The sequence below is a fragment of the Mandrillus leucophaeus genome, unplaced genomic scaffold (assembly GCF_000951045.1).
Source record: "Mandrillus leucophaeus isolate KB7577 unplaced genomic scaffold, Mleu.le_1.0 Scaffold585, whole genome shotgun sequence".
NCBI classification, from domain to species: Eukaryota; Metazoa; Chordata; class Mammalia; order Primates; family Cercopithecidae; genus Mandrillus; species Mandrillus leucophaeus.
Genome location: NW_012106308.1, coordinates 198,816 through 222,705, shown reverse-complemented (window position 1 = coordinate 222,705; position 23,890 = coordinate 198,816). Strand labels below are relative to the sequence as shown.

Below are 23,890 nucleotides of genomic sequence, written 5' to 3'. Positions count from 1 at the left end.
ACACTCTGATTAAATTGCTGTGTTTCTTCTACATGCTATGCAGTTGTCCCTGGTTGTTGAGTCATTAGCAAATTAGTGATAGGTGTGGAGGATAAGAAATCTAAATGGTTTGTCAGCCTTTTGGAACTGTCTTATCTGCTGTTTGTGTCACTGGCTCTCCTTTCTTCTGTCAGTGTGTGTGCTACTGGCGCTCTTGTCTCTTCTAATTGCTCCTGCTTCTCATCTTCTACTTCTGCCATCTTGATTTTGCCTTTTTTTCCTTTTTTCTATATGCTTTTCTTATCACTTCTCTATTCCTCAGAAGTTTATATATATATATATATATATATATATATATATAGTTGGTGCAAAAATCTGTGAACATTCTTTCTCTTGAGGTTAATGGACAAACTGTGATTTTTTTGGCGGTCTTTTTCTGACTTCATGAGGCTTTTTGATGACTTTGTGACTTCAGTTGCCCTTCCTCACTCATAACCGATTGACCTTAAACCTTCTGTGTTTACTGCTGATCTGAGTATTTGCTCTTTCCAACAGTTAGATAGGTAGGTAAATCAAACATCCTTGTGTTTTTGCTTTGGTCAAGAATGAATTTTTCTTCCTGCTGTAGACATAATCCCCTCTTTAGTTTTCAGGTATAATTTACAAATTTACAAATCTGTGTGTGTCTAAAGGTAAGTTGCATAATGTTCTACTTTTCCTCAGTTGGCTTGATATGTGTTACTTTTAGCCCATGGGAAGAGAGAATTTTGTTTTTAATCCAGAAATTCAGAACCATTGTCTCTTCAAATATTGTTTCTGCCCATTTGTCATCATTTTTAATGGTAGACTAAATACACCATTATGTGAATTTGCTATTGCTTATTTAGTAAATCCTGCACTGATGGGCATGTAGATTGTTAACATTTATTATGCACGTAAACCAAGCTCTCTGTGCCCAAATTTATGATTACTTCATTTGGATAAATTTCTGAAAGTGCGGTTACTGGGTTAACATATGTACATTTTTGATGCTGTTGATACGTATTGCCATATTGCTGTCTAGCAATTAGCTAGATTATCTCACAAGCAAATGATGACAGTTCCCCTTTTCCTGTTTTTGTTTTGTTAAAGTAAATTTTATACTTTAATATACCATGAATTATACTCAAAATATCATAAATCCTAAGCCATATTTGCATTCTTTTTACTGTTTTAAAGGTTCTCATCCTCAAGAATTGAAGATTCACATTTTTACTTTGAAAAACAACTTCTGCGTTTTGTGATTTGTTAGAAAATGTGTAGAGAAACTGCAGTTCTGTTCCTTCAAAGGAATAGAATTTAAGTCATGTTGATTGCATATTTCATTTTAATGAAAAATATTCATAAAAAAGGAATTTTAGATACCTTTAATTTGAAACTGAGAAAACTTGAGGCCCAGCCGTATTATTTGAGATGGCTGTGACCTAATGTTTAAAAAGAAAATTGGCTCAAAGCAGTCTAATGGTTATTAATTGTAGACTGACAGTTTTAAAATTTTAATTATTGATGTATACGTTAATTTACCTATGATTAGGAAAATCGTTATTGTTTTCTAATATTAAATGTGCTTTAATTATTATACATTTGTGTTTTTCTTTAAAGGGGAAAAGTCTTCATCATACCCAGAATGATCACTTCCAGAATGATGGAATTGGTAAGTGGAAAAATTACCTTACGAAAACTTGCTTTTCTGATGTAAGAGATTTTCCCCAAATTTCACCACAAGAAAGAGGAGAATGGGGAGATGGTTTCTCTGTCTTTCTGTCTCTCTTTCTGGCAGACACACACATACACACGCACACACGCAGTCACTTTGGAACCTCTCTTAATTCTTTTATTCAACACTTAGGGTTTTATCAGTGCATTGATCTGTTATTTCTGAAAAGGGGTGATTTTGTAGGTGTTCATGTACATATCCAGAGGTTTTGAGGAAAAACATTTAAGCCTTTTATGCAACATAAGTTTTCAGAAAATAATTATATTCTACACATGTCAGGTCATAAAAGTTTCAAGGTAAAAAATTTACTTAAATGATTTTAAATATTGCATAGTTGTGCTTTTAAAATAACAATTCCTTAACTTCCATATTGTATGTGGTTCTGTTACAATTGCCAGTCAAAACTTTATTCTGAAGAGTTGTATACTTTTTTGGACAGAAGACTGTTTACTAGGAATGTGTGCATAGCTTTCTCTCTTAAAGACTCATCCTGAATTCCTCAGAAAATATTTGAAATTATGCTAGTTTATACAAGGAATGCTTTGTATAATTCAAGTTAATTTTAGGAAGCATTATAAAAGTTTCTTTGTTTTTTTTTGTAATATGCTTTACTTTTCCACACTGATAATTCTTTGATGATAAGATATCTTAGGCAAATCTGGGAAACATATTTCGCTGTTGAATGATTTAAATTATTTTTTCTAGATGACTATGTACAGCTATTGAGTGCATCCTTTTTCTGTTTATTTTTCAGTTCAGCCCAATCCTTCCGTACTCATTGGCAATCCTATTAGAGCATATACTCCTCCACCCCCTCTTGGACCTCACCCAAATTTGGGAAAATCTCCAAGCCCTGTTCAAAGAATAGATCCTCACACTGGGACAAGTATTCTTTATGTACCTGCTGTCTATGGAGGGAATGTAGTTATGTCGGTGCCTTTACCTGTAAGTGGACATTCAAAATACTTTCTATTGAATCAAGTAAAATAGGTTTCACTAAAATGATGCTAATCCCAAATAGTATTCTACCAACTTCTTCTTTAAAAAAAATTTTCAGTGCTCCTAAGCTTCTTTTAAAGCAAATGTTGCCTCTAACCTTCAAATTGTGAATTGTTGCTTACAATTCATTATTAGGTTACTAGTGACTATGAAGAAATTATATTTCAACTTAGAAACCTTGTAATTTTTTGTTTTGTTTTGTGTTTTTGAGATGGAGTTTTGTTCTTGTTGCCCAGGCTGGAGTGCAATGGTGCAATCTTGACTCACTGCAACCTTTGTCTCCTGGGTTCAAGCGATTCTCCTGCCTCAGCCTTCCAAGTAGCTGGGATTACAGGCATGCACCATCATGCCTGGCTAATGTTTTGTATTGGTACAGACAGGGTTTCACCATGTTGGTCAGGCTGGTCTCAAACTCCTGACCTCAGGTGATCCACCCACCTTGGCCTCCCAAAGTGCTGGGATTACGGGCATGAGCCACTGCGCCTGGCCGCCCTTGTAATCTTTTAAAATATTTCATTGAAGAAAATTGAGCTAAAAGTTAACGGAGCTAATGAATTGGTCTCATTTTGTAAAGTGATGTTTTCATTTTATGTATAAGTCAAAAACTGTTCCTAAGAAATACAGGACACAGAGAGGCTTGGATTAGTGTAGTTCACTTGGATCTAAATTGATTTGAGAAATTCCACATCTTATGAAATCTTAATTACTACTTAAAAACATTATTCTTTGTAAGACTATAGATTTTTAGAGGCCTTCCGTCTTGTATATAAACCCATTTTCACTTTCTTTAGAATTTTTGAATATTTTGTTAATTTGCTGATGTGAGTATTTTCAATTCAGGAGTTTTAGCCTAGGAAACAATTTCTTTCATTTAAGGCAAGCACTAATTTCGGGCTGAGATGATCATTGCCAAAGGTTTTTGGCAACACTCCAGAATGGGAAAATGCTAAGCGGCAAACATTTCTCAGCCATGTTGGTCAGGATAGTTCACAATCTGACAGCCAAGGAGAATGACTGTAAATGAGAAATATGTAATTCATGCCCACTCCCCATAGACTTCAGACTTTGGATTTTAGCAGAGTTATTTCTCCAGACAGCCTGGCAACATTGTACATGATCTGCTTTAAATAGTAAGTCCCTTAGGATTTATATTTCACTTTATTAGGTTAAAGAGGCTTCTATTTTGTAAGATTTCTGAGAGTTTACATTTAACAGTTATAATAAAATAATAGCAGTAGCTAAGATGTCATTGTATTTATTCCTTTTATGTTAATATGCAGAGATTATATATCTAGACACACTTAAACAAGTTTTCTGTTTTTGTATTTTCAGATAGAGTTGAATTAAAAGCACAGATTAAAAAGTAATGACCCATTTGAATTTTACCTATATAGATGAACATTAAATGATGTGGTTACTCATCTTAAGTTGGAATACCAGATTTTTTGAGTTGAGACTCCTTAGGCTAAGTTCTTCCTTAACTTTTCCCCTGTCTATTAAACTATGTTTCTGTGCAATTATGACTTTATAAGATAATTTTTGTGGTAATCTGACATGTATACATTCCTATGGAGGGGAAATAAGTAAATACTATAAAATGATTTAATGCCTCAAGGAATAATTACCAATTTTAAACCCTCAGTTTCTTCCTAATCTGAAAAATGATCTGTTTTCCATTACATACTAAAGGTTCAGGGAGCTGTTTTTTAGCCAGTTAAGACACAGTTGTTACTATTAGCATCAACTTTGTAGTTATTTATTTTGAAAAAATTAACATCTCTGTGTGTGTGTGCACGTATGTGTGTCTTTGTATGTTTGCTTTTTCCTAATTAGTAGCACTCTATTAGTTTGTCTTCCAAAATATACTTAATGCATGTATTTTATTTTTTAATAACCTAGGTACCATGGACAGGATACCAGGGTAGGTTTGCAGTTGATCCTCGAATCATTACACATCAGGCAGCAATGGCCTATAACATGAACCTGTTACAGACACATGGACGAGGATCTCCTATTCCTTATGGCCTTGGACATCACCCACCTGTCAGCATAGGCCAGCCACAAAATCAGCATCAGGAGAAGGATCAACATGAGCAAAATCGAAATGGTAAGTTGTGCTTTGTTGTTCTCCTGTTCCTAAACTGATGACATGTAAAGTTTTAGCCACATAGAAAGTTCCATTAACAGTATGATTGTTAACTTTCTCATGGATTATGGAACTCTTTGAGAGAGAATGTACCAGCACTTTGGGAGGCTGAGGCGGGCAGATCACGAGGTCAGGAGACTAAGACCATCCTGGCTAACACGGTGAAACCCCGTCTCTACTAAAAATACAAAAAACTTAGCTGGGCGTGGTGGCGGGCGCCTCTAGTCCCAGCTACTCGGGAGACCGAGGCAGGAGAATGGCGTGAACCCGGGTGGCAGAGCTTGCAGTGAGCCGAGATCGCGCCACTGCCCTCCAGCCTGGGTGACAGAGCAAGACTCCATCTCAAAAAAGGAAAAAAAAAGAAAAGAAAGAGAATCTAATATATAAACTTTGGATCCGCTCTCCAGAAGATACAAATTATGTACACAGATAGAAAATTGAGATGTAACCTCAGAGTGTCCTTTAGGTTAAATCCTACCACTTACGATTGGTGTCACTGAGTTTCTGAAAAAAATATTAAATTTGAATATTTAGAGTACTTTAAAGTGGTAGTCATTTAAAATTGAGATGGAAGGTCCTGTTAAACATTTTTGTTAACTCGAAATATTTTTGTGGTATACTACGCATTACTGTTGTGGGATTGTTGGTAAAAGGTTATTTTTACTGCAAATCTGCTAGAATTTCAAGGAAAACTTACCATATTTTTTATTCAAGTTTATTGAGGTATGAGTTAAATACAGTAAAATTCATCCTGTTAAAACGTACATTGATGAATTTTAACAAATATCCAGAGTTGTTAACTTCCACCAAAATCAAGATACAGGATATTTACATATTTACAAAAAGTTTCTTCCCACCCTTTGCAGTCCCATCTTCCAACCCCCAACCTTGAGCAACCGCTGATCTGACTTTTGTCCCATACTCTCTAGTATGTCATAAAAATGGAATTCTATAATGTATAATTTTTTGTGTGCAGCATTGTTCACTTAGCTTAATGCTTTTGCTATTCCCCCAGATTGTATGTTTCAGTTGTTTGTTCCTTTTTACTGTTAGTATTCAGTTGTATGGATGTACTGCAATATGTTTATTCATCCCTCAGTTGATATACATATTAGTTGCGTCTAATTTTTGGCCCTTATGAATAGAGCTGCTGTGAACATATGTGTGAACATGTGTTTTTATTTCCGTTGGGTAAATACCTAGGAGTGAGATTGCCGGGCATATTATAAATATATATTTAACTTTATAAGAAACTGCCATATTATTTTTCAAAAGTAGCTGAACCATTTTTCATTTCTACTAGTAATGTATGAGATTTCCAGTTGTCCCATGTTCTCATTTGCATGTGCTATGGTCAGTCTTTTTTTTAAATTGTACTCTTGTTAGTGGATATCTAATCATATCTCATTGTGGTGTTAATTTACATGTTTGCATATCCCTAATAATGGGTGATGTTGAGTATCTTTTTATTGTGCTTATTTGCCATGTGTGTATCTTGTTTGATGAAACCTCTATTTATATCTATTGCCCACTTTTTTATTGGGTCGATTGTCTCCAGTTTTAAGAGTGCTTTATACATTCTGTTTACTAATCTTTAATGAGATATATATTTAGAAAATATTTTCTTCCAGGATATGGCTTGCGCTTTTTTTTTTTTTTTGCCTTTTAAAGACAGAGTCTTGCTATGTTGCCCAGTCAGACCTTGAACTCCCGGGCTCAAGAGATTCTCTCACCTCAGCCTCCTGAGTATCTGGGACTACAGGCACATGCCACTGTGTCTAGCTTTCATTTTCTTAACAGTATCTTTCAAAGAGCAGCAGCTTTTATTTTTGTTGAAGTCCATTGTATCCATTTTTTCTTCTGTGGATCATGTTTTGGGTGTTGTGTCTTAAATATATCTAACCCAAGATCTTCTTTTATGTTTTCTTCTAGAAGTTTTATAGTTTTTAGCTCTTACATTAATTAGGTCCATTTTGAGTTAAATTTTATATATAGTGTAAGGGTAAGGACTGAGATTTTGTTGTTGTTATTTTGTTTTGGTTTTGCATGTGTATGTTCAGTGATTCCAGCACTATTTGTTGAAAACTCTGTCCTTCCTTCATTGAACTGCCTTGGAACCTTTGTTGAAAATCAGTTGATCCTATGTGTGGATCCTTTTTATTAATGCATATGTTTATGTTTACACCAAATATGCTGTCTTGATTATTACAGCTTTGTAAAAGTCTTTAAATCAGGTGTAAGTCCTCCAACGTTGTTCTTTTTCAAAATTGTCTATTCCAGGTCTTTTGCATTTCTATATATTTTAGAATCATCTTGTCAATTCCTACTTAGCCTTCTGGGATTTGGATTGGCATTGTGTTTAATCTTTAGGTCATTTTGGGGAGAATTAACATCTTAACATACTGATTCTTCTGATCTTTGAACAGAGTATATGTCTCCATTTTTTTCTGTTAGGTCTTTATTTTTTTTTCGGTATTAAAAAACGTTTTCAGGCTGAGCACAGTGGCTCATGCCTGTAATTCCAGCATTTGGGAGGCAAAGGTGGGCGGATTACCTGAAATCAGGAGTTAGAGACCAGGCGTGGCCAACACGGAGAAACCCTGTCTATACTAAAAATATAAAAATGATCCAGGCATGGTGGTGCACGCCTGTAATCCCAGGTACTTGAGAGGCTGAGGCAGGAGAATCGCTTGAACCTGGGAGGCAGAGGTTGCAGTGAGCCAAGATCGCGCCACTGCACTCCAGCCTGGGTGACAGAGCAAGACTCCGTCTCAAAAAAAAAAAAAAAAAAAAAAAGGGTTTCGGTATATACAGTCTTTGCACATATTTTGTTAAAGTGAAAGCTTAAATGAATATAAGTATTTGATTTATAATTTTCTTCTTCAGTAATATGTTCCACAAATACCAGTATGTTGTATTTTTATTTTCATTTAGTTCAGTATATTTCCTAATTTTTCTTGAAATCCTACCCATGGATTATTTAGAAAGGTGTTTTAGTTGCTGATTATTGGTGATTTTCTAGAAATTTTTCTGTTACTGATTTGTACTTTAATTCCACTGTGTTAAGAGAACATATTTTGTATGACTTGAATGCTTTTGAATGAGATTTGTTTCACAGCCCAGAATATGGTTTATTTTGGTAAATGTTCAGTGTGTACTTGAAAAGAATAGATTGCTCTGTAAATGTTAATCGGGGGCTGGGCATGGTGACTCATGCCTGTAATCCCAGCCCTTTGGGAGGCTGAGGTGGGCGGATCACCTGAGGTCAGGAATTTGAGACCAGCCTGGCTAACATGGTGAAACCCATCTCTACTAAAAATACAATATTAGCCGGATGTGGTGTGCACGTCTGTAATCCCAGCTACTCGGGAGGCTGAGGCAGAAGAATTGCTTGAACCCAGGAGGTGGAGATTTCAGTGAGCCGAGATCGTGCCATTGCCTCCAGCCTGGGCAACAAGAGCGAAACTCTGTTTGAAAAAAGAAAAAAAAATGTTAATCAGGTCAAGTTGGTTGGTAGAGTTGTTCAGGTCCTTTGTATCGTTGCTGATTGTACTCTTTCCATCAATTACTGAGGAGGGATATTGAAATCTCCCAATATAATTGCTATTTGTCTAATTTTCAGTTTTCAGGTTTCTAAGTTCTATCAGTTCTGAATGAATTTTGAAGTTCTATTATTAGAAGATAAATGTTTAGGATTGTGTGCTCTTGATTAATTAACTCATTTATCATTGTGGAATGACCTTCTTTGTCCCTGAAAATATTCTCTGGTTTGAGATCTACTTTGTGTAATATCAGTGTAGCCTCTTCAGCTTTCTCTTATCAAGTGATAGCATGGTGTGCATGTGTGTATGTGTATGTGTATGTATATTTTTACCTTTTAATCTGTTTGTGTCTTTATATTTAACGTTTGTTTATTTTAGATAACATATAGGTGGCTCTTGATTTTTTTAAATCTAATGTGACAATCTCTGCCTTTTAATTGGGGTGTTTAGACCATTTACTTTTAGTGTGATTGTTGATATAGTTAAATTTGATTCTATCATCTTGCTATTTGTTTTCAATTTGTCCAATTGATTTTTTCCCCTTCTCCTTTTATTCTGCCCTCTTCTGGTTTGGGAGAGTATTTTTTTTTTTTTTTTTAATGACTCCTTTTTGTCTCCATTGGCTTAACAGTGACAACTCTTTGTTTTATTATTTTGCTAGTTGCTTTAGGGTTTATAGTATAAATCTTTAATCTTGACAGATTACTTTCCAATTTATATTTTACCACTGCATTTATAGTAAAGGAAGCTTAAAGTATGCTGTTTTTTTCTCTCCTGGCCTGTATGCTATTGTTGTCATGTATTTTACTTTTACATATAAGTCCCCAAAACATTATTGTTATCTTTGTTTAAACAGCCAAGTAAAAGAGTTTTAAATCATAAGAAAAATAATCTTAAGTATTTACCCATGTGTTACCATTTCTAGTAATTTTTCTTTCTGTATATTGATGTTTCCAGCTGATACAAGTTTTCTTCTGCCTGAAAGACTTTTAGTGCATTTCTTACAGTGCAGGTCTGCTGATGATGAGTTCTTTCAGCTTTTGTATGCCTGAACATGTCTTTATTTCGCTTTCATTTTTAAAAGATGTTTTTGTAGGGTGGAGAATTCTTGGTTGGCAGTTTTTATCATTTGGTACTTTAATGGTGTTGTTCTACCATTTTCTCACTTGCTTTTTTTCCAGTGAGAAATCTGATGCCATCGTTATCCTTGTTTTTCTGTATGTAACAAGTCTTTTTCTACCTAGCTGCTTCATAGATTTTCTTTTTATATTGGTTTTATCAGTTTGATTATGACATGCCTTGATGTAGTTTTCTTCCTGTTTCTTGTGTTCAAGGTTTGTTGAGTTTCTCAGATCTCTGAGTTTATAGTTTTTATCAAGTTTGTAAAATTTTAACCTTTATATCTTTTCGGATATTTTTTTCTGTGTTGCCCCTACCACTGTTCTTCAGAGATTCTAATTACCCATATATTGGGATGCTTAAAGTTTTTGCACAGTTTATGGGTGCTACTTTTTAAAAAATTTTTTTCTCTATGTTTCATTTTGGATAATTTCTATTCCTGTGCCTTCAAATTTGCCAGATTTTTCTTCTGTAGTGTCTATTCTGCTGGTAATTCCATTCAGTGTATTCTTCATCTCAGATACTGTAGTTTTCATTTCTTGAAGCTTAATGGTAGGGTAATTCTGGAGCGATAATTCATTTTACAAAGTTCCAGTGGCGTTCCAAAAAGAATGTTTCTGAACAAGAACCTAAATCCAGGATTCCTTCAAGGAACTTAAACTATCCAGTGGTTAATTCTTTTGTAAATTAAAAGCATTTCCCATGTATGAGTTGTCTATTATAACTGTACTTTTTTAAAACCTTAATTTTGCCTCCTCTACTATTTCTCACCCACTTATACTCAGTTTGATATCTATTAATTTTAAACAGTATAACTACATTCCTTTCTGAATATCTTTATTACATTTAGATTCCTTTACTAAATTGGATTGAGGCGTTATTTAGATTTTCGCTTAATTGCATTTATAAGTGACCAAAGCATTGAACCTTTATAAATAGGCAAGAATGCCAAGGCCTTTAATACATCTAGTTTAAGCAAATGAGGCTGTAATTCCTGGAGACTGGGTAGTTTCCTTTGGGATTATTTGATGCTTTGAGGTTATTCCCTTATTAGGCTTTGTCTTGTCAATGAAGTTTGCTTCATTTGTAAGTTTTCTTTCTTACAGAGAAACTGTGACTGACAATTTAAGAACAAAACCCAAGTAGTCATACATTGATCATAATAGGTGAAAAGTGTTTAAAGTATTCTGCCTCTTTCTCTAATATTGGATAAGCCTTGGAAATGTCATATCCACTGGAGAAAACTTATAAGGATTTTTAAATATTTTCTTAGGTAAAAGTGATACAAATAATTCCGGACCTGAAATTACTAAGATTCGAACACCAGAGAAAAAGCCAACAGAACCAAAACAGGTATGCTGCTTAGTGACTGCATTGTTCTAGTGGATTTAGTCTGATTGGTCATCTTGGAATCTTGATGTTTTAAAGAAAAATACCTCCATTTGTACCCTTATCCTTTATGTTTATTTTTTCACAGGGATGTAGTGAGCCATATTGCCCTCTCTTTCTTCAGCTCTTCTTTGGCTGTGCTATTTCATGTATCAGTATACTTTTCTCAAGTTCTGTTACTCAGTGATAAAGTTGAATTTAGAGATTTTCTATGATAAGGTAGTAAATGAAGACAGAGCTACAGGTGTGTTATTACAAGTGTGTCATTATCGTGAAGAAGGAAAACTTCTTCCTTGGAGACAGGAAGACTTCCTCAGGTCCCTCACCTTATTCTCTCATCATACCCACTAAGCCCTTAATTCTTTATCTGTCCATTCATCTATTTTCTCTGCTTCTGTGCTTATAAACTACTTAGAGAAAATCAGGTCACTGGTTGAATTAGCGCCACTGGAAGCTCTTGTTTTCTAATCTGAATGGAACCCTCAGGGCTCTCCTTCATTTCTTTCACACATATCTCACTTCCTTTGCCCAGTTGTCTCAGTGACTCTTCTCAAGCCTGATTACCTTCCACATTCTGTTACCCTATTGGATGGCTTGTCTCAGACTTACCTCATCAGGATTTTCTCTTGTTAATTTGTAACCTTAAATTTAGCACTTTTACCATAGCCCTGAGCACCCTTACTTCCTGATCACCAGTCTCAGAGGAAGAGTTCCTGTTAAGATTAATCTTTCCTCTGCCGGGCGTGGTGGCTCACGCCTGTAATCCCAACACTTTGGGAGGCCAAGGCGGGTGGATCACTAGGTCAGGAGATCAAGACTACCCTGGCTAACAAGGTGAAACCCCGTCTCTACTAAAATACAAAAAAATTAGTTGGGCGTGGTGGCGGGCGCCTGTAGTCCCAGCCACTCAGGAGGCTGAGGCAGGAGAATGGCGTGAACCCGGGAGGCGGAGCTTGCAGTGAGCTGAGATCGTGCCAGCCTGGGCGACAGAGTGAGACTCTTTCTCAAAAAAAAAGAAAAAAAAAAAAAAGATTAATCTCTCCTCTTCAGGTACCACATAGACCTTGTCCCTTCTCCTCATTTATCTTTCCATTCTTTCTAGTTGTTGGTTCTTCCCTGTTAGCCTATAGCATATTTAGATCTCTTTTAGCCTAAAGTAAGCAAATTACTTGATAGACTTTTTTTAAAAAGATAATTTCTTTAACCTTCATCTCCTTTATAGCTACTACCTCATTTCTCCTTTCTTCCTCACCTGTTATTTGCTCTTTAACCCACAAAGTCTACATTTCACTGAAACTATTGTGCTCTTACGAACATACTTCAAATGTATTCTTACTTGGCTTTTCTTGGTATTAGGCACTATTTTCTACTTCTGTCTTTGACCATCTTGTTTCTTTTGTTTTCTTTGACACATTTTTACTTTTCACTGTCTCTCTAACATGACCTCTTTTTTAAAAAGTTCCTGCTCAGCCTCCCCCAACATCTGTCCCTAGTCCTTAAGTTGGGATTTCTCAGAGTTCTGTCCTTATCCCATCTGTCTTGCATTCTATGGTTTCTTACTATAAACCAGTCCGAACCATAATTTTAAGTATCCACTTCATGATACCGACTTCCAAATCTGTATCTCCAACCTCAGCCTAGTTTTATTTAAGCAGCTATTCTCTTTATTCATTTACTTATATCACATAAACGTCTCTTTACTCACAGCTTCTATATCTGGAAGGATTCAATACCTTCTGGAGGGGCTGCAGTACAAATGAGGCAGCCAAGGGAACCTCCTGATAGATAAGCGGGGGCTGCAGTGAAAGCAGAAGTGGTATGTGTTTGGGAAGTGGTGCAGAGAGAGAATGAGTGGCATGTCAAGCTGGTGCACCTGCACCAGCAGCACATATAGTCAGAGGCAACTTTGGGACGAAACCAATCACACGAGTCTTAGATGCTCTCAGAACAACTGAAGCCAAGATAGCTAAGTGTCTCTCATGTCCTCGTTTTAAAATTTCTGTTAGAATTCTCTCTGTTAGAGAACTAGGCAACCTGAAAACATGTTTCATTTTCTCTCCCACCCTGATGCTTTGTCTTGGGGCCCAGGAAAAATAAAAGAACTAGTCCTGGCTCTTTCGACTCAGTGCCTCCTCAGTATTAAGAGGAAAATGATAGAGGAGAATCTGATTCTGATAGTAGCAGATGCAGGCTTATTCAGCCCTTACCGTCCTCTACCTTGCTTAGGGAGCCGATTGTAGTATTATAGAGCAGCACAGTCCTGAGACACAGACCTAGCTTCCTTTCTATGTCAAGGTCAGAAGTGATAGAGACAATTAAGATAGCAGCTTATTCATAAACAACCTTAACATCTGATTATGACCTCCCTCATGTGACCAGAGTATGCATATCAACAATATCTTCTGGAAAAAAAGTATATCCCAGGTGAATATAATTTTAGTCGTTGAAAGGATGGAGATTTATGGAGGAAAATGTTTGTTTATGAAGAACCTTAATGAGGTTCTGAGACATCTGAAGAGCAGGCATTGCATACTTGGGAAGACCGAGATAGAATTGTCATGCTTCTCGCTTCTTTTTCTAGATAATTTGTATATACTAAGTAATTTTAAGAGCCTAAAATTGGCCAAATTTAATGGCAATCCATTTGAGCTAGATGATTACAGATGAGGATGCAATTGGCACACAATTTGCATCGCGAGCATTTGTTGCAACAGGTTGGTCACCAAATGTACCCCAACTGCAGTTCAAAAACAAGCTACTTGTTCTGTTTTTTGGTAGTGGTCAGTTCTATGTCTAATTTAAGAGCCTTGGGTGAGGCAAGCGCTCTGCAATCCTCAGTCACTAGCTCATCAGTGAAACTTATAAGGAGATTGACGTGCCAAATTTATTTACACTCCAAGCAATGCATGGAGTGTTTTGAGAGAGCTGGAAAAAGAAAATCGTCGCTTTCCATTTTATATTTTATTTTTCACATTATCATCACTTATGATCAAACTTACATTTCAGAATGATGACAACACTCCCCAGCTTAAAAACCTTTTGTAGTTACCACAGTTTATGGCATTAAAAACAGTTACTCAGAATTGAATAATTCAGGGTCTCATGTGATTGGGCTCTTGTAGTTTCCTCTGATGTTAAAAAGGGAAAACTAATATATAAACAAGTGAAGTTATAGCTCTGCGTACACAAAACTTCCCATGCTCTCCAAATCTGCCATACTTTTCCTTTCTTCAGTCTTTGCATAAACTGTTACCTTTACCTGGAATGTCCTTCCCTCCTCGGAATATTCCACCTCTTTTTATAAGATTCAACTCAAATGTCTTGACCTCTGTGAAACCTTCCTTAATTTTCTCAGGCACTACAGTTGCATCCTCTTATAGTACCTCTAGTGATATGTTTACATATTGTTATCTTCTACTGGACTGTAGGCCAGGGGTCAGCAACCTTCTTCTGTAAAAAGCCAGACAGTAAATCTTAGCCTTGGGGACCACATGGTCTCTGTTGCAGCTGCTGTGCTCTATCGTTACAATGCACAAGCAGCTACAGACAATATGTAAACAAATGAATGTAGCTGTGTTCCAAGAAAACCTTATTTACAAAATCTGGTGAGCTGGAAATGGCATTGGAGTGGGGGCATGGTATATAGACCCTTGCACTAGGCTCTTGATGGGTAGGCTGTCTTATTATTGCCTATTTAATTTCCAACACCAGGCACTGTGTATTGGTTGGCCACAATAAATGTTAAAGAAAGAATGTCAATATGTAATGGAAAAATTGACAACCAAACTAGTTATATACAAAAGTGGTATAGTACTTGTTTGTTCATTTCAAAGTTGTTTAAATTGAGATGCACCTTTTTATTAACATAGATATTTTTAAGGAAATAGATGTATTAAAAACAATAAAATCAGTCTGGGTGCAGTGGCTCACGCTTGCAATCCTAGCACTTTGGGAGGCCGAGGCAGGCAGATCACCTGAGGTCAGGAGCTTGAGACCAGGCCTGGCCAACGTGGTGAAACTCCATCTCTACTAAAAATACAAAAATTAGTTGGGTGTAGTGGCGCATGCCTGTAATCCCAACTACTTGGGAGGCTGAGGCAGGAGAATTGCTTGAATCCAGGAGGCAGAGATTGCAGTGAGCCACGATGGTGCCACTGCACTCCAGCCTGGGAGACAGAATGAGATTCTGTCTCCAAGGAAAAAAAAAAAAAAAAAACCACCATAAAATCAGAAGGAAAACACATTTTAATGATTTATATCAGAATGAAATAAATGACCATCTTTCTAAGGAAGAAAGTGTGAAATTAAAAATAATGCCCCGAAAGGAATTAAAGTAGATATGCTAATAAAATGGCAGTATGTTTTCTTATGACTCACATTTAATATGCTGTTTTTTTCTGTGTCATCTTTTTAAATTTAAAAAAATTTTCCTTTATTTAATTGAGAGGAAGTAAATAATTGAGCACTCAGCTCTCCTGCTGGAAGATATCAATGTATCATATCCTTTAGATGTGTTAGGGTTGGGAAAAGGTGGAGAGCAACTGAATTCGAATCTTCTGCAGTTAAAAAAGGCTTCTTATTTTTTTCTAGGTTGATTTGGAATCAAATCCACAGAACAGAAGTCCTGAATCACGTCCTAGTGTTGTTTATCCCAGTACCAAATTTCCTCGCAAAGATAATCTCAACCCAAGACACATAAATCTTCCCCTTCCTGCTCCCCACGCACAGTATGCAATCCCTAATCGCCATTTTCATCCCCTTCCCCAGCTACCAAGACCACCCTTTCCAATTCCACAGCAGCACACCTTGTTAAATCAGCAGCAGAATAATTTGCCTGAACAAGCAAATCAGATGCCACCTCAGCCAAATCAGGTAGTCCAGCAGCAAAGTCAGTTGAATCAGCAGCCTCAGCAGCCACCTCCTCAGCTTTCTCCTGCATATCAGGCAGGACCCAACAATGCTTTTTTTAATAATGCAGTTGCTCATCGGCCACAGTCTCCTCCTGCAGAGGCTGTGATTTCGGAGCAGCAGCCCCCTCCCATGCTGCAAGAAGGCCACAGTCCTCTGAGAGCCATTACACAACCCGGCCCCATTCTTCCTTCGCATCTGAATAGCTTCATTGATGAGAACCCCCCAGGATTACCTATAGGGGAGGCTTTAGGTAAGTTCTGTTATCGCCAGATGTGAAAATTCAGAGATTAGTTACTTAAAATGACATGGACTGTATGTACAGTATCATTTTGGGTTAAGATTGAATCATTTCTTCAAATAATGCTAGCAAAAACCCCCCATTTAGTGTGATAATCAGAAATTAGTTCTAAATGCTGTATGATAGTATCCAGTGGATGTCAGGATCATCATTATGTAAGTCGTCATCATCACCATAACTGATTTCTGGCAAATATAGAAAACATTTACTTCTTACTAAAACCAAATTTGTAGCTCTTTCTTTGTCTTTGTGGAGAAAATATGTTAGTAAAAACTTTAAATAATGAACTTGAAACCCCAAATTCATAAAAAAAAGTTTTCACAAATATTTTTGCAGATCGTATACATGGGAGTGTCGCTCTGGAAACATTAAGACAGCAGCAGGCACGGTTCCAGCAATGGAGTGAGCATCATGCCTTTCTCAGTCAGGGCAGCGTTCCATACCCACACCATCACCATCCTCACCTCCAGCATCTTCCTCAGCCGCCCCTGGGATTACATCAGCCGCCAGTGCGGGCAGACTGGAAGCTCACCAGCAGTGCCGAAGATGAAGTGGAGACCACATACTCAAGGTATTCCAGCCGACTGAAAATAGCCTCTGGAATGCGACCCCCTCACTGTTCTCTTTTTTGACTGTAGTCCTTTTAGCTTCAAGCTGGAATATTGCCTCAGAGAAATTGGATGCTGGCCTTCTAAGCACATGCTACACAGTCCTCTTGATTGGCTCTAAAATACAGAAAACTCATTTAGAAGTAACTCTTGTACAAATTTAGGCATGGATGATCTACTATGGGTTGGAAATTAACTTGTTCCCTTGCTTTGTGGTCTTTTCTGCAGGAGAAACACCATCGCTGTGAGCAGGTTTTTTTATTTAGTAGTAATACTTGCAAAGAATGAATAAAGACAGGAGTAAATTCGTGGTTAAAAGCTAAAAATTATATCATTAATTATTTTTCTGGTGGCACAGAATTCTACATTCCTATAATTCCAGCTACATGTGAGTGTTTGGTCCTAACTGTAAGGTTGTTTTTATGGCCAGTGTCACATGAATGCTCTGAAGTGTTTCCTAATCCCTTCTGAACAAGGTCCACCATCATGGTGACCTTTTATAACTTCCAGTTGTCAAAGACATATAGAGACAAGGATATGTTTTTAATACAGTGGGAACAGAAAGAAATCAGGTAATTGAGCATATTTAATGTCTTCATCTCAGCATCTATTGAGTGCTAATGCTTGCATCTGAGATGAATTAATGCCAGTTCTAGTTATTAGTACTATGATTTTGTTCGTTGAAAATACATGTATAGTTGACTAAGCTTTCCTTAATGTGATGGAGTCTTTTGTTTTCTCCTCATATTTTATTGTTTTCTTGTAGGTTTCAAGACTTAATCAGAGAACTGTCTCATCGTGATCAAAGTGAAACACGGGAACTAGCTGAAATGCCACCACCTCAATCAAGACTTTTGCAATATAGACAAGTACAGACTAGAAGCCCACCAGCAGTCCCATCTCCCCCATCCAGTACAGACCACAGTAGCCACTTTTCTAACTTTAATGATAACAGCAGAGACATTGAAGTAGCCAGCAACCCAGCATTTCCGCAGCGCCTCCCACCCCAGATATTCAGCTCACCTTTCTCATTGCCATCTGAACACCTTGCCCCTCCTCCCTTGAAATACCTGGCACCTGATGGAGCATGGACTTTTGCTAACTTGCAACAGAATCACCTAATGGGGCCAGGTTTTCCCTATGGCCTACCTCCATTGCCTCACAGGCCACCGCAGAACCCTTTTGTACAAATACAGAATCATCAACATGCTATTGGTCAAGAGCCATTTCACCCATTGTCATCTCGAACAGTATCTTCTTCTTCGCTCCCTAGCTTAGAAGAGGTAAATGTCTTCTTATTTTCCTTTTATTATTAGTTGATTGTGAAAAATATCAGTATTTATTGATTGATGATAGGAAGGCACATCTTATTGAATGTAATAGTGTATTAAAGATAATCCTTTCTTGGGAATTATTTTAATCCTATTGTATTTCAGATTTTGTAAAATGGACACTACTGTTGAAACATGAAGCCCCTTAAAAGTCTTTTATTACTGTTTAAAGAAAATACTGAGTATCTGAGGACTCTATTCAAGGAGCTTTGTCTTTTTAATCTGAGGAAATGGCTTTCAGTGATTCATCTTTTTGCTTTAAGTTACATGTGTTAATTATACATTTGTTAACGAGAGCTTTCCAAAGATGCTGGCTTTTCAGCCAGTGCCAGCTCCAAGTTCTGTGCTCCTTCTCCTGCCGCTCAGCCTGGTGCTTTGTTAGACTGAGGTACTCTGATTCCCAAATATCAGAATTTGTGGATTTTTAACATAAAATTGACTCTGCTAAACTAAGCATTTTAAGGTAAACTGAATTTTATCTTAAAATACTTAGATATTTCTGCTGGGCACAGTGGCTCAGGCCTGTAATCCCAGCACTTCGGGAGGCCGGGGTGGGTGGATCACGAGGTCAGGAGATCGAGACCATCCTGGCTAACACAGTGAAACCCCATCTCTACTAAAAATAGGAAAAATTAGCGTGGTGGCAGGCGCCTGTAGTCCCAGCTACTCGGGAGGCTGAGGCAGGAGAATGGCGTGAACCTGGGAGGCGGAGCTTGCAGTGAGCCAAGATGTGCCACTGAATGCCATCCTGGGCGACAGAACGAGACTCTGTCTCAAAATAAAATAAAATAAAATAAAATACTTAGATATTTCTAAAGAGCATCTTCATGGACTTTTATTGCTATGAAAAACGTAGTAATTCCAGGTTATAAAACTTCCAAAGCAGTACCGTGTGGTGTAGGCTATAAAAATGTCTAGCTGATCCCATTAAATTTGCCGTGATTAAAGATAAGAATGTGTAAAGCTGGTTGTAGTCATATCAGACAGAGACATAAATCGGGATAAACATTTCTAATTTTTATATATGAAAAATACTTTTTTGATATTAGCTTCATTTTGGCAGTTTCAGAATGATATCTAAAGGCCATTAAAAATAATTGATTCACATTTTACAAGTTGTCTGCTATAGATGCTAATTAAAAGTCAAGATTCATAGGGAAAACTGTATGTCTTATTTGTAGGGATTTAGAGGCAGTCTCTTCAAATTGTCCCAGTATTCATTGATTGGTTCATTCTGCATAGCTGTCATTAAAACAACTTACTGCGATTTTAGGCTCTTAAAGTAAATTAGAAGCATAATAAAGATGAATTGGTATCTATCTACATATATGTATTGTCAGGATCTAGAATTTTGGAACCATACTTTACAAAAATTTGGTACACATCTGACAGTCAGATTATAATGAACAGTAGTTTTACAACTGAGCAGTAATGTAATTTTCAGTTAAGTGGTGTTTTAGCTATTTATAATAAAATTCACATAAAATACACCATTTTAGCCATTTTAGATTGTACAATTGGTGGATTTTAGTATATTCACAATGTTATACAGTCATCACTACTGTCTAATTCTAGGACATTTCATCACCCATAAAAGAAACCCCATAACTGTTAAGCAGTTACACCCCGATTTCCCCACTCTCAGTGTCTAGTAATCCCCAGTCTACTTTCTGTGTCTATGGAGACATTTCATAAAAATTGAATCATACGTTATGTGGCCTTTTATATCTGGCTTTTGAAGTGCATCCAACTGTAACCTAGGAGTGGAGTTTTCTTGGGTGATGTAGTAAGTCTATGTTTAACCTTTTGAGGAACTGCAAACTGTGTTCTCTGTACATTTATATTCCCACAGCTATGTATGAGGATTCCAATTTATATACTCGCTTTGTAAAAAAATTATAACCATTCTAATGGGTGTGTAGTAGGATCTCATTGTAGTGTTTTTGTTTGTTTGTTTGTTTTTTGACACGGAGTCTTACTCTTTCACCCAGACTGGAACGCAGTGGCGCGATCTTGGCTCACTGCAACCTCCGCCTTCTAGGTTCAAGCAATTCTCTTGCTTCAGCCTCCTGAGTAGCTGGGACTACTGGCGCCCACCACCACACCCAGCTAATTTTTATTTTATTTTATTTTTTTAAAATTTTTAGGAGAGACGGAGTTTCACGATATTGGCCAGGCTGGTCTCAAACTCCTGACCTCAGGTGTTCCATCCTCAGCCTCCCAAAGTGCTGGGATTGCAGGCATGAGCCACCGCACCCAGCCCTCGTTGTAGTTTTGATTTGCATTTCCGTAATTACTGATGATGTTGACATCTTTGCATGTGCTTCTTGGTCATTTGTATCTTTTTTGGGGAGAAATGTCTATTCATATAAGAGTTTTAAAAATATATATTCTGGTACAGACTCTTAATCTCATATATGATTTGCAATTATTTCTCTCACTCTGTGGGTTGTCTTTTCACTTTCTTGATAGTGTCCTTTGATGCTAAACTACAATTTATCAGTTTTTTCTTTGGCTGCTTATGCTTTTGGTGTCATATCCAAGAAACCCTGGCCTAATCCAAGATCACAAAGATTTACTTTTACATTTCCTTTTTATAGTTTTATAGTTTTACCTCTTACACTTGGTTCTTAGTTCTTTGGTCCATTTTGAGTCAATTTAATTTTTGTATATTGTGTGAGGTGGGTATCAAATTCAGTCTTTTGCATGTGGCCAGTTTTCTCAGCATTGTTTTTGAAAAGACTCTTCTTTCCCGCATTGAATAGTCTTGGCAACATTGTCAAAAATCAGTTGACTGTAGATGCCGGGTTTATTTCTGGATTCTCCATTGTATTCCATTTATCTGTGTGTCTGTCTTTCTGCCAGTACCACACTGTATTGTACACTGTAGTATTGTAGTAAGTTTTAGAATTGGAAGTATGAGTCTTTATATTTTGTTCTTTTGGAAGATTGTTTTTTTTATTCTGGGTTCCTTGAATTTTCTCATGTGACGTTTAGGATCAGCTTGCCAATTTCTGCAGAAAAAAAGCCAGCTGACATTTAAAGAAAGAATTGCTTTAAATCTGTAGATTAATTTGGGGAGTATTGCCACCTTAACAATATTAAGTCTTCGAGTACCTGAACATGGGACATCTTTCTGTTTGTTCAGGTCTCTTAAAATTTCTTTTGACAGTATTTTATAATTTTCCAAGTATAAGTCTTGCACTTCTTTTGTTAAATTTATTCCTAAGCATTTTATTCTTTTTCATGCTATCATAAGTGGAATTGTTTTCTTAATTTCATTTTTGGATTGTTCATTGCTAGTGTTTAAAAACATGATGGTATATTGATAGTGTGTCTGCAATCTTGCTGAACTCTATTAAGTAATAGATTTTTTTGTAGATATCTTAGGTTTTTTTAATACGGAAGATAATGTCATCTACAAGTAAAAATAGTTTCATTCTTCCTTTCCAATCTGGATGCCTTTTATTTCTTCTTCTTGCTTAATTCTTGATTGTTTTTCTGGTTGCTGCAAGCTTCTACTTAGGTTTCTAGGTTCCTAAAAAATGGATTATTACAGCTTTTGCCAATTTTTTTCTGTTTTTATGGAGGACTGGACTTTGGAGTTTCTCACTCTGCTGTTCTCGCTGATATCACTTATGATGTTTTTATTTAACCTGCCAAACGAGTTCATAATATGAGGGGGAACTGTGTGCCAAAGTTTTTATAGGTTTTATGAAGTTTTGTACTTTACTAAATAATACTTCATATTGAATAATCTACTTTAGTCATTGATCTTTTTAAATGGGCCTTAATTTTGGAATTTAAGTTTTTTGTACCTTGGTGCGCTTAATGTTTGATATTTCTGTTATCTCTGTGTATGTGTGTGAATAAGTACCTTTCATTGTCAGTGGATTCTTAGAGTGAAATTTACTTTTGCAAAAATATTTGGTTAGTTTTATTTTGATGCATGAGATTCACAAATGAGTGATTCACTTACAACACTGAAAAATTTATTTAACAAAGATAATTGTTTTTAGCACATTGCAGATTTTCACATTTTCGGTGTATTAGGGTAACTTTAGTTTGTTCAAAATGCTTTTGCATGAATCATCTCACAAAGTGAATGATTGATGTGCTTGCTGTTTATTTCCAACCTTTTAAAATAATTTCTTTAACGTTAACAATAGAGAAAAAAGTCTTTTCCCTCCCACTATGGATTCTTTTATTCCCAGAAAACTTAGTAGATTAATCTTGTGGGATGATATCTGGATGTTAGTTAACAGTTCACATAAATGGAGATGGTTGGTTACATTATGTTTCACTTGTTTTTTCTCTTTATAGTAATTTTGATTTTCTTGTAACAAATGAAATACATGGCCAGCACAGAAAATGTAGAAGTTAGAGAAATTATTTATAATTTCACTATACAAAGATACCTACTATAACGTTTAGCCTTTCCTAGCATTTATAGATGTGAATGTATGATCCATTAATGGAGGGAGATTATTTGTTGGGGAAACTTGAAACAATTTATCTCTGCCGTTCCTGCAATTGCTGTGCCCACCCATATCATCACTGATTGGGATCTTGGTCCCATTCTGTAACATTTTTTGCTACTTTCAATTTTTAGACTATTCTCGTGTAGATAATTAAGGCTTAACTCCATGGGTTTTCTTTCCCCACCTCAAATGCAGCAAAAGCCATAGTCCTTGGCTACTTGGCTAAGGCTGGACACTGTGGTCTGGCAGTACTGCCTGCATCCTTTCCCACTTCTGGTCCTTACAGGTATGATGGGATGAGGAGGACAACAAAGGGCAAAATGCCATCTCCTCCTGAGCCAGGCAGTAGACCATCCCTGATTGCCAGTAGATTAATAAATTGCTCCAATTTGATCTTAAATGCCAGTGTAAGCTTGGGATTAGGGTTTACATTTTCTCCAGACGTTTAGCCAGTTGTCTTCCTGTCTTTTTGAAATTAATTACATTCTCACTAAATAGATGTCGCTTTCCAAATTCTTTGCAATAGCACTGTATCATACTTGCTCCAAGGGGTGGGGGTAGTGAAAAATGAAATGCAGAGAGAAACAACAGAAGTTAATTCTTGACCTCTGAGCTTCCAGTAGTTCAGTTTTTAGTAATTTTGGCATGATTAAGGATTTTTCAAAGGTAATTTTTATCTGTGTGGGATTTTTCACTTTGCATGATAATTTAATAATCTAACCTCTGAGTAAGATGCATTTCTTCATTACATATTGTGATCTATTTCTGGACTTTGTGTATTTCTTCATCTATAAGTTTCTGTACTAGAATTTTACTGTTTTAATTTTTGAGATTTTGTGGTGTTCTAACCCAGTAGTGTAAAGTTTCCCTTATTACTTTTTCCCTTCCAGTTGCTATATGTGGGGCATGGGGTGGATGGGGGAGGAGGGTCATTCTGTGGTTTTTCTACTAAAAAAAATTAAGAATAACTTCATGAACTCTTTCCTTCTCCTCTGTCCCACCTCTACACACCTTTCTTGGCTTTTTATTTGAATGACATTAAACCTGTAGCTTAAATTGAGGGAAATTTTATCTTTACAAATACTTTAAACTTCTCATTTAATTTATTTCCTTCTTTCCTCCCTCCCTTTTTCTGTCTTCTTTTTGTTGTTGTTGTTGTTGTTTTTGGAGACAGAGTCTCGCTCTGTCACCCAGACTGCAGTGTAGTGGCGCTGCTATCTGGGCTCACTGCAAGCTCCGCCTCCTGGGTTCACACCATTCTCCTGCCTCAGCCTCCCGAGTAGCTGGGACTACAGGCGCCCACCACCACGCCTGGCTAATTTTTTTGTATT

General features: G+C 36.6%; 1 protein-coding gene across 2 annotated transcripts in view; it reads left to right on the top strand.

Moving 5' to 3' along the window:
- Positions 1–23,890, top strand: part of HELZ (helicase with zinc finger) — a 196,342-nt gene that overhangs the window by 142,811 nt on the left and 29,641 nt on the right. For both annotated transcript variants that reach the window (XM_011999166.1, XM_011999165.1), the window contains exons 24-30: positions 1,621–1,672; positions 2,490–2,680; positions 4,634–4,841; positions 10,815–10,894; positions 15,521–16,091; positions 16,476–16,710; positions 17,514–18,030. In XM_011999166.1, the coding sequence (XP_011854556.1) occupies positions 1,621–1,672; positions 2,490–2,680; positions 4,634–4,841; positions 10,815–10,894; positions 15,521–16,091; positions 16,476–16,710; positions 17,514–18,030 (1,854 nt within the window). The remainder of the gene's footprint in view (positions 1–1,620; positions 1,673–2,489; positions 2,681–4,633; positions 4,842–10,814; positions 10,895–15,520; positions 16,092–16,475; positions 16,711–17,513; positions 18,031–23,890) is intronic.